The following is a 10,991-nucleotide window of genomic DNA, read 5'->3' on the forward strand; positions in this document are numbered from 1 at the left end:
TAAAGCCGTTTTTGAATGTAGCTGTCTCTTTAAGGAAGTGACGTAACACTTGGGGGCGTCACCCGGAACTCCTGTTATTACATCAGGCGACAACATGCTCCTTGTCGGTGGAGGGACATATCTGTGACTGTAAGGTGTAATTTATGATTTCATTTGGTTCCACCGCTGCTAAACTGGTTGGGTTCAGAAGAGGTCGCAGTTCACAGGCGGCTCGTCGACTTGAAGCTGAAATGTGCAAAGAACTGAAGACCAAACTGCTCCGTTTGTTGCCGCAGACTTCCAATGGGCCGACGATTCACCAGGACATCCAAACAGGTACATTTGTTTAATACATGTCAGTCAGAGACAAAAGTGCACGAAGTTTCGATCAGTTGAATAAACCTGATAGTGATACTGGCAATAGTTTCCACTTTGAGTTCTGCCATTTTTGAATGGATTTATAATGGTGTAGTTTTATCAAGAACGCAAGCATTTAATATTTTTCATTCAGCCTTTATTTATATTTGTGTGTATTTATATACACAAATTTATATATTTATATTTGTATTTATACTTGTATATTATTAAAGTACTTATACTGTATTATACTTAAGTAACAATCCTAAACCATATGTGTCAAACTCAAGGCTCAGGGGCCAAATGTGGCCCTCATTGACATCTTATCTGGCCCCCAAGATGTTATTTTAAATGTAAAATACTTTTGTCATTTAATTTTTTTTCAAATGAGACCAATCAAACTTGTTGAGAAACCTGCAACAAAGAAACGATGTTGGGTATCTGATTTGAGTTAATGTAGAGACTAAAACCAGCCCTTAGTTTGAAAAAGGTTTTAATTTTGGCCCCCTTTTGTAAGTGGGTTTGACACCCCTGCCCTAAACTAAACTATCGAAACCAGTTTCGATAACTTCAACATTAACAGTTTTAAGTCACATTTTTAGGAACTTTTTTCCGTATGTTCAAATGGCTTGCCTAGTTTCTAATCGGTACAACATTAGTTATTTGGTAATTTCAAAGATGTCATTTACTTTAGCAAATCTATTTTCTTAATAGCTGAGTAATAAACATGTACTTTTACAGAGATGATTGTGGTTAATTCTACCTCAAGTTGTTGCTGATCAGATAAAACACATGTAAACATATTGTTGTGTGTTCCTGCCTTGGATTTTTAAAGCTCTTGTTTTGTAGAGTGTTAAATGCACCTGATGTAATTCTGTGTAGGAAAAGATCAACGTTAAGCTGGGATGCTGCAAAAAACCCTGGTGGCACAGTTCTATATGTTTTTCTTCTTTATTCCCAGATGATGCTGAGATCCTGCATTGTGCTGTGAAGGCTCTGAAGGACGGTCACGTTGTTGCTGTTCCCACCGACACCATCTACGGCCTGGCGTGTCTGGCCCAAAGCTCTGAGGCTGTGAGAAAAATCTACGACGTGAAAGGACGGAACGGACACAAGCCCCTGGCCATTTGTGTTGGAGAAATACAAGATATCTATAAGTGAGTGCACTCCCTGCTTTAATTAATTAAACTGATAAGACTTGAGTTCTGATTCACTGGATTGTGAAGGCAGGCGGATGGAAATTTACAGCTTTAAAAGATTAGTTATACCACTGTGTATTACTTTAGTCATTAAAAGTACAAATTTCTATGTCTGATTTGTTATTTTGTTCAAACATTTTCAGGAAAACAACTTTACCACACATGTAAAAGTGTCATTCTTACTCGAAGACACATCTTACTTGTTTTGTAGTGTGTAGTCCTGCTGCCAAAGCTAACCGTTCTGTAACACTTAAAAGTTTTTAACCATTTTGGCAGGTTAACTAAATAAGTAGAGTTCAAGGTAACTAGTACATCCAAATATTGAATTACTGTTAGGCCTGTCACGATAACAAATTTTGCTGGCCGATTAATTATCTCAGAAATTATTGCGATAAACGATAATATTGTTTGAAATTTGACAATAATTCGTAATTATTGTCAAAATTAAGAAGAAATGTTGGTTAATTTGTTTTGCATGTAATGCCTTTTTTTGACCACCGGATGGCAGTATAAGACTGTTTGAACTGAAGGATGGATAGTGAGGAAGCGAGCAGTGTGTCTCTATAAGAAAAATGGGAGGGAGGCCCCTTGACCTGATATGGGCTGTCTCTCTTCGGTTCTCAAAATGTCCGACGCTCAGTGTGGTTTGAGCTTTTTAGCATAACATTTTTCACACAAAGTTTTTAATTAAAAAAAATCAGTAAACAAGTTCTCAGCTTCTTTCTGCAGAGAAAAACAACTTTTTAGATGAAGGCACGGGTTTCAACCGTGAATTTTGGAGCTTCGACAAGACGGAGGTTTTTTCCCCCCGAGGTAGGTCTGTTAGCTTAGCTCATAGCTTAGCTTCTCAGCTTAGCTGCTTTTAACGATCCAAAACCGTGATTTTGGACGGTTAAAATGGATTTTAAAGAGAAAGGGAGGCGTCAGTGAAGAGCACCGGAGTTGAGCCTCTTGTCATCCAGTGTCTTCAGTAGAAAGAGAGAGACACAAAGAAACGATAAAGATGATAAATGAAAATGAGTTTGATACTTTTCATTAATCATGCGATTAATTGATTTATTGTTTATCGCGACAGGCCTATTAATTACAGTATCCTAAACTTGGCATGAAAAAAAATGTTCCAACAAAATCTTATAGTTTATTAAGAAGATCTGCCATTTGTGCTTTAATTTGTCATAAAGTAGCAAAATGCTCAATAATCAGTGCTATGTTCTTCTCTGGTGCAAATTGCTACAAACAGAAGAATTTTTCTAAACAGATCATGTCTTTCTGCAAATGGTGGCAATAATAAAAGCATCTGCACACAGATTATTTAGATGATAGTTTAAATCATCTCGTGATTTTGTTTCCATTAATAGATACTGCAAGGTGAAGGTGAAGGAGGAGCTGTTGGGTGACCTGCTGCCTGGTCCCGTCACTCTGGTGTTTGAAAGGTCCCACGCTCTGAACACAGATCTCAACCCTTTTACTTCAGTAAGTTTGCATCTTTAATACTTGTATAAATCAAACAACCAGTGGTTTATTAATAAACAGGCTGCTGTTGTTTGCCTGTCCTCAGCTCGTAGGTGTACGTATTCCCAATCACGCCTTCATGAGGCGCCTTTGTCAGATGTGTGGAGAACCGTTAGCGCTCACCAGCGCCAACATCAGCTCACAAACCAGCACAGTACAAGTACATGTAAGTGTCAGAAACTAACAATGTTTCTAAAGTCGGTTGAGTTGACTTATCATGAAAAGGTTTTTTTTTTCTGTTTAAGGAGTTTCAGGAGCTCTGGCCTAAACTGGCTGTGGTGGTAGACGGTGGTCCGATAGGAGACCAGAGCCGCCTCGGGTCAACAGTCATTGACTTGTCGGTCTTCTGCAAATACAGAGTCATCAGACCCGGCTGGTGAGTCTACAGTCGGTGCTGCACGTTCCCGTTGTTCACAAAGTAATGTATAAAATGAAAATATGTTCTGTGCCTTAAGTTCATTCATGTACCGTATTTTCCGCCGTACACGTCGCACCGCCCTATAGGTCGCATCAGTCCAAATTTGTCAAATAAAGTGGAAAAATCCATAAATATGTTGCTTCGCCGTATATGTCACATCTATTATGTGTCACCGCTGACGCGTCACGTTTGTTACAGGTCACCGCTGACAACCTGGAAATGTGAGCCGAACCCAGAAATGTGGGCCGATGTTGTGCCAAAAATTGATGGGCTGTCAAATGGTGGCCGCGGGAGCGTGCACGGGAAGACTTTAACAAGATTATCATTTAAAACAATTATTTGTCTTCTTGAAATTATAGTAAAGGTGTGTCTCAGTCTAACTTTGCTTAATAAATGCACTTTGACGGTCAAATCAGCTGCATTTTCAAAACTCGATTAGCAGAAGCGGGCACGCACATAGGAACGAGCGTCTGTACATTTCTTTGAAATTTAACAAGATAAACACCTAAATACATTTATTTGTTTGCTCAAGATTATAGTAAAGCTGTGTCTCAGTCTAACTTTTGCTTAATAAATGCACTTTGACAGTCAAATCAGCTGTATTTCAAAAGCCGATATGCGGAAACATGAATGCGCAGAGGGGGACTTGCTGTCCTTTCATTCGAAATTGAACAAGATAACCACCTAAAACAATTATTTGTTAGCTTGATTTTACAGTAAAGTGTGTCTCAGTTGAACTTTTACTTAATAAATGCACTTTGATGGTCAAATCAGCTGCATTTCTCTGGGGCGATGCAGCGAAATGCAGCTGATTCAGTTGCTCGAGGCAGACGACGGTGCAGAGTATGGCAAGCCGATTATGTCATTAAATTCAAAGCAGTCTACTCCTCAGATAAATAGTGTCAACTTATAATTTGTATGTATGGATGTTTCTGTTCAGTGTCCTGAGATGACTTCTGTTGTGACTTGTCGCTATATAAATAAACTGCATTGAATTAAATTTAATATCTACCTTTACCTATTACATGATGCAACGGCATGCCTTTCTTCTCTGCTGCCATCTAGTGGCTGAAAATGGTAGTATTAAATTTATTCAGTCATAATGAATGAAAACGGTCATATCTCAGCCAAAAATTGGTTTATAAGTATGGGAAAAATCCATAAATATGTCGCTTTGGCCTTGATTGATAAAGTTTGATTGATTAAGTCGCAGGGCATGCAAATTATGCAAAAAATCTTGACCTATACAGCGAAAAATACAGTACTTTCTTCTTCTTTTGTTTTTTCTGTTGAAAACTAAGATGTTGGTTCTGAGCCAGGAAGGCATTTGGGAAGCACATCTTGTTCAAAAGCTATGTGTCTATGTTGTGAGCGTGAAGAAACCAATCTGGATGCTTCCAGAATTTACCAGTTTCTTGTCCCACATGACACATCTCCACCTGTTTTTCTATGATATTTCCTAGAATTATGTTTTTGACAGTTTATTGTCCATCTGCCAGAAAACCAGTGGCTTAAGATAGATTTCTGACAGGCAGGGAAACAAAATGCTCTCACTTTTGTTCTCATACTGGAAAAAAATAAGTGCAAACTGTCTTGTATAGTTTCCATTTTGTTTGCCATTAAAATCATATTGACAGATGTGATCAGTTGTTACCAGAAAGCATCTGATCAGATCAACACATAACTTAAATTTGTTGGTTGGGTTGTAGAATGAGCTTTCTTTACATTAGAAAAAGAGAGAGAGTTTGTATTATTCTCTGTCTCTTGCACAGCCTCTGTCAGAACAACTTAAGCACCAGATCAGCAGTGAGCGTGTGCTAACGGCTTATTTACAGCTGCTGCTTCTGACTCCTCTTTGCCGCTCACTGAGCAGAAGAGAAACAAATGTGTTTCTGCAGTAGATGACGTCACAGTACAGCCAGCAGCTCGGATGAGAAGTTGCTAGCTTCCTTTATGTTGTGTTTTAGTCACTTTTGTGTCGTTTGGTTAGCCTTTATAAGAACAACACTGCTTCCACTCCTGTATGTCAAAGGGATGAATATATTTGAGGAGTTTTCAAAAGAAAAATCAGATATTAGAACCTTTTACTTTGAAATAAATACATTTTTACATACTATATCTGGGTTCCATTCTAAATAAAATTTTGACTATTCTGAAAAAGCCCAACTCCAGTTTACCAAAGATGTATCATGAACGGCTGCTGCCATTAAATAACCATACAGTCACATTCTGTTTATTTTTGTCCCTCGTCATCCTCGCTCTGCCTCCACCCATGCCTGCTTTGAAGTGGACTTGTTTTAATGCACAAGAAATAACCCTAATTCTGTTTTCAGTGCCCTTTCCTCTACGCTTGATGTGTTGGAAAGAAAATACGGGCTGTCAGAGGACTCAGGGGAAGAATGACCTTTAAACTCTACGCACTCTGAAACGCACGCCGAGACGCACAACCAGCTCTGACCCAGGGCATACGTGGCAAAACAAGAATCAGTGAGTCTGACTTTCCTGGGAAAAGCCGAAACTCAGGAAGAAATCAGATCTTACGTCACTGATGGCAGCTGTCTTCAGGCCTGGAGGTACATTTTCCCCTGGGAGATTTTCATTTATTACAGTTGATCTATAATTAAATGAAGTGAAGGAAGTCTCAGCTTCCTGTTTATTCAAATAAACAAGATCTGCTGGATCTTTAAAACGAGGACTGTTCATGGAAAAAGGGGGTTTCAGACTAGATTTTCACTTTGAATAATAAGTGCACCATTAGAGATGACACTATTGCAAAAATGCTTTGGTTTTATGTACCGATTAAAAGTTCTTTAAATTGTTTTATTGATTTTTTATTTTTTTATTTTATTTATGGTAATGCCAATATTTATTTTATAGCCGACTCAAACACTGTAGCCATTTACAATAACATAAGATGCCTCTTCAGCTATATGAGTTCAATGTTATAGTATTTAAAAGTATAATTATATGGGCATTTCATCTGTCTGTTGCATGTTACGTCTCTCCCCTTCAAAGTGCCTGACACAGGCTTGTTTAAAGGATTGTAAATTGTCTGTATATTCAAAATAAAAAGTTTTAGTTATTATTGTCTTCATCCTGCATAAAGGAACTGTGTGGGGCATCTTTGTCTCGGCTCATTCGGAGATGTCTGGAATTTTCTCATGAATGATTCTTAAGGGAGTGAAATCAAGAGACCAGTGGAAATGAAAATCAACCAGTGATGTGTGACGGAGCACATTTCAAAGTATTCACAAACACCTGTTGTACTCTTCCTGTTGAAAACGAGGATAAAGATGAATCTTTAGTTGCGTCTGTGATCACAGGAGTTCCTGGCTACTTCGCAGTTCGCTATTCGCGGACTAGCTCTTTCAAGCTTTTTCAAAATAAGGTTGGACATGGCACACAACTGGCTGATTGATGGATGAGCCGCACGATCGGCATGGGCTTTTTATTCAAAATACATTATTTTAAATTATTTAGCCCCTGCTGCACCAGTGTGCAGCCCACAGCTGCAGGAAAAGCTTCATCCTGCAGCGTGTCAGCTCTCTGCAGGGGAGAAGTGGGCGTGGCCAAGAGCGGCTGGCAGAGTGCAGCCGGAGGCAGAGAGCTGAAATCATGACATGCTGTGCTCTTTTAGAGCTTTTAGAGTTTAGAAACATTGGCAACTTCTTTTCTTTGCTGAACATTTAGTTTTGGGTCTTGTAGCTTCTGTTTTTACAGTTTTGAATGGAAATTATTAAAACTCAGTGTTTGGCCTGTTAAAAAAAAAAAAAAGTATTTGCTTTCAAGGAACCGCTCATGTGAGAAGTGTGATGCAAGTTGGTACTCTTTTCCAAAACCATTGGTCACCCAAAGATAAAAGCTAAAAGACGACTGGCATGATCATAAATTTAATGGATAAATGTGAGATGTTTCCTTCTCAGTTAAATGTTCAGCAGAAAATCAATTTTAAAGAGGAATTATGAGACATGTCATGCAAATACAAAAAAAAAAAACTTAACTTAAACTTCCAAACTTAACTATTTAAAGAAAAAAACATTTTGGATTCAATATCTGGTTAACAGAAGGGAAAACAAAGACTTTGAGTGACTGGATTGATTTTCACAGTAGAGACACGAGGTCAGACTGGCTGACACCGTGTGCTGTAAGCAGAGCTCAGACGGTCTACGGAGCATTTCAGAGTAAATTCTGACAGATCTTTGTGCTGCTTCACCCAAAACCTCAAACATTTTGTTCTTTCATTCCTGCAGGTGAGCGACGGAACGCAACATCTTTCTGCACTCACGACCAGATCAGTCTTTTTTTTTTATATATAGTTTATGACATCAGTGCATGCAGTTTCCTTAAGCCTCACATGAGCCACTGCTCCTTGTCTTTGTTGAACTGTTCAGCCCAGTGGCGGGTCAGGTCCAGGTAGTGATCGGGTCCATGTGGCTGATAGTCTAAATAAACACGAGTTGCTGTTTTTTTGGGCATGGCCCTCTCTATCTGCGTCCCTTCGTGCCACTCGTTAAAAGACGTTATGGTGATCATCTCCGGCCGCACGTTAAGGGCCGCCTGCAGGGCCGTCTCGTAGTACCTGCCATTCACCCGGTTGCGGGTGTTGTGGTTGTTCCACGGCCGGATGCTGGTGTCGATGTAACCTGGTCCGACGCTGGGGATGAAAAGAAGGTTGTTCCCGTCACAAAAAGCCTTGATGGCCTTCCAGTTCTGGTGAGACGAGCCGAAGGAGAAGCCGTTGGAGGCGAAATAGGTGTACATGCCGTCAAAGCCACCTGCGAGGATGTCGTGCTTGTGACGCTCCTCCACGATCAGAGCGATGAAGACCGAGTCGTAAGCAGAACCACGCACGCTGTGGGATCCGGTGGGAGTTAAAAATTCAGACCAGGACTCGGGTGGGGTCAGGTAGGAGTCATAGATGTAGAACATGGGAAGACTCTTTCCTGTGCTGGAAGTGAATCTGTAGAAGGCCCCGTGGTCGCCGTACCTTCAAAAGATATCAAGACGGCAAACAAAGACAGCTGTTACTGCAGAGTCTGAACTGATTGTTGTTTGATACGTTTGATTTAAAGAGCTGCAAGACTAACATCAGCTGAGAAACGATACGGTGAAGGTTTTTGTGTGTGTGCTGGGGGGGGGGGGGTACCTCTCATTTTAAAGAAATAGTGGATATGTTGCTTTGATTTTGCCTAAATTCCTTAAAGGATAAATAAAAACTCAACAAATAATGTTCAAACGGACATAAAGTAAATCTGGAATCTTAACAAAGATGTCCAACATGAAAAACTGGTGTAAAATGATGCATGAAACCTACAATTCTGCAAAACTGTAAACTATAATTTGATGTTTGACTCGGTTAGACCAACAATAACACAAGCAGTTAAAGGCCTAGCGTTCCTTGAAGGAATGCCTGTCGCCCAACATCTTTCATGTCAAAATTTTAGACTAAAATCATCTTATGACGAGAAACGGCAAAGCTGTTGGTGTAATTTGATCTTTTTTTTTTTTAATGACAGTCTTTGCAAACTCATGCAAAGTCGTAAGATGTGTGGCTCAGAGTTTGTGTTGTGAATGACTCTCAACTACTACCACACCAAATCATAGCTCACTAATACTGATTGAATTATAGCTACTGTATTTTTGTGTTGGCTAATGCCCGTTAGCTATAAGGACTATCTTGAATCAGATCAGTTTTAGACAAACACTCATTGATTTTTGTGTGAAAGTTATTTTGGGGTCGAACACAAACGCAATGAAACAGGCAAAAACACTATAACTCCGCCTTTTCCTTTCAGCAGTGAGCAATACAAAGCCCTTGTCATTAAAATATATATATATATACAACTTTAAATAATTACTGAAAACATTCAAATGTATCCCGTTGTTGACTGAGTATTCACGTTTTGCAACTTGAGGTAAAACGTGCAGATTCTGCTTTAAAAATAAAACCCATTAGAGGTTCTGTCCTGGGGGAGCTTTGAGTTTGTGTGCACCTGACAGGCACTTTTTACTGAAGTGTATGAGCCAACATTCACTTAAACATTCATTTATAAGTCGCAAAGCTGCACTTATATAATCAAAAAGCAACCTCAAAGTGTGTCTGTGTTGCGACCTCTTGTTTCCGCAGCTTTACATGCATTCAAACTGAGCTGCAACACGAAATGTAAGCATCTTACCTGTCAATGATGTACTTGATGTTGTCGTGGACGGTCTGGTCATTTCTTCCTCTGTAAGGCTGGATGTGAAATGCAACCTTGAAATAAATGAAGTCAAACATGTACCTAGTTAGTTTTTCAGAGTCTCCACCATCTTTTTGTTCAAAACTGAAGCCAAAATGTTTTTTTTTTGTTTGTTTGTTTGTTTTTTGGTTGTTTCCATTTAGCATTTTTGACACCAGTATCTGCATCACTCGGCATGTAGTGCTGTAAGTTCGATACAAAAGTCCTGCCTACACACTCTCCCAACTCGCTATCAGGCCGTGACACACACAGTCACAGTAAAACATGAGACGTTTCTTTAAACCTCAAAAACTGATCAAAACTAAAGTCACTGAAAATCTGCATTGTTGAGCATACAGCAGCAAGATAAGAACTATGTGAATTTCCCAAAAAAATATTACCTGGAAATAATTGTCTGAAGTGTATTTTTATTTTAATGGTCAGGAAAATGTTCCATTTGTTTGCATGAAGGGGGCGGGGCTTAAAACTTGTTCTGCTGCCAGTCTACAGGGGGCGCTTGTCATACTTTAAACATGATTTTTTCCAAAGCAGTGTTGCCAAGTCTGCTTATTATAAGCGACTTTGTGCTTGATTTTTTTCTAAAGTTGCTTGCAAATCTTGTGAGTTGCGGTTTTTTTTGGGGGGCTTGTTTTTGAACGTGAAGTTGCTTATTTGGGCTTAACTTTCTTTCCGAGTGAAACTAGTTGATTATCTCCCAGCTCTGCACAATAAAGCAAAAGACGAGTGGTAGTAGGTAGTCTGTCCCTTCCACGCCCACGTTTCCTGTTTATCGCTCCCGCCCAAGTTGGCGAGGCGACAAGCACAAACTCAAACACTCATATTGTGGCCGACCACTAGGGGGCTCCACTTACACGCAGATGTCAGGATGTTTTGGTTTTAACAATACGTAGAAAAAAAATACAATTTGTTACATATGCAAAATGTATTTTTTTAATCAAAACTTAAAAGTATGTTATTCAAAGTGTTTAGCGTAATGTTGTTGTTGTTTATAATGCAATAATAAAGGTATGCTTATACTGTTTTAAAACAGCCTCTGTTTTACACAATGTGGTGGGTTGCCAGTTGAGCTTGTTTTCATAGAGCTGGTTGCTTGTTTCTATTGCAAGATCTGGCAACACTGTTCCAACAAGGTCTCGTATAACTCGCTTGTATGAGCAAGGCCAGGATCTCCTCACTTCAGTGACATTTTAATAACTGCCTAATCATACCATTGTGAATTCAAATGTGGTTATAACTGATCAAACCGAAAAAGAAAAAAAATAATAATAATAAAAAAAATATATATAT

At 39.2% G+C, this 10,991-nt stretch overlaps 2 protein-coding genes across 2 annotated transcripts in view; one reads left to right on the forward strand and one right to left on the reverse strand.

The window, feature by feature from the left end:
• Positions 1–70: 70 nt before the first annotated feature.
• On the forward strand, positions 71–6,226 carry yrdc (yrdC N(6)-threonylcarbamoyltransferase domain containing). The gene is made up of 6 exons (XM_037676841.1): positions 71–315; positions 1,298–1,493; positions 2,894–3,008; positions 3,094–3,213; positions 3,293–3,423; positions 5,799–6,226. Exons 1-6 carry the CDS (start codon positions 144–146, stop codon positions 5,866–5,868), a joined length of 804 nt encoding a protein of 267 aa, XP_037532769.1. The 5' UTR covers positions 71–143; the 3' UTR covers positions 5,869–6,226.
• Positions 6,227–7,479: 1,253 nt separating this feature from the next.
• The window catches only part of LOC119409937 (glycoprotein endo-alpha-1,2-mannosidase-like protein), a 14,440-nt gene continuing 10,928 nt past the window's right edge, over positions 7,480–10,991 (reverse strand). The window contains exons 3-4 of the mRNA XM_037676842.1: positions 9,642–9,718; positions 7,480–8,452 (exon numbers count right to left, since the gene is read on the reverse strand). Of these exons, the coding sequence (XP_037532770.1) occupies positions 7,816–8,452; positions 9,642–9,718 (714 nt within the window). The 3' untranslated portion in view covers positions 7,480–7,815. The remainder of the gene's footprint in view (positions 8,453–9,641; positions 9,719–10,991) is intronic.

This window comes from Nematolebias whitei, chromosome 5 (assembly GCF_014905685.2).
Source record: "Nematolebias whitei isolate Nwh7 chromosome 5, NemWhi1, whole genome shotgun sequence".
Classification (NCBI taxonomy): Eukaryota; Metazoa; Chordata; class Actinopteri; order Cyprinodontiformes; family Rivulidae; genus Nematolebias; species Nematolebias whitei.

Bases quoted from the DNA above. Each gene is read 5' to 3' on its own strand.
- yrdc (XM_037676841.1), top strand. From the start codon at position 144: ATGATTTCATTTGGTTCCACCGCTGCTAAACTGGTTGGGTTCAGAAGA. The intron at 316-1,297 runs GTACATTTGTTT...CTTTATTCCCAG, and splicing joins TCACCAGGACATCCAAACAG to ATGATGCTGAGATCCTGCAT. The intron at 3,009-3,093 runs GTAAGTTTGCAT...GCCTGTCCTCAG, and splicing joins ATCTCAACCCTTTTACTTCA to CTCGTAGGTGTACGTATTCC.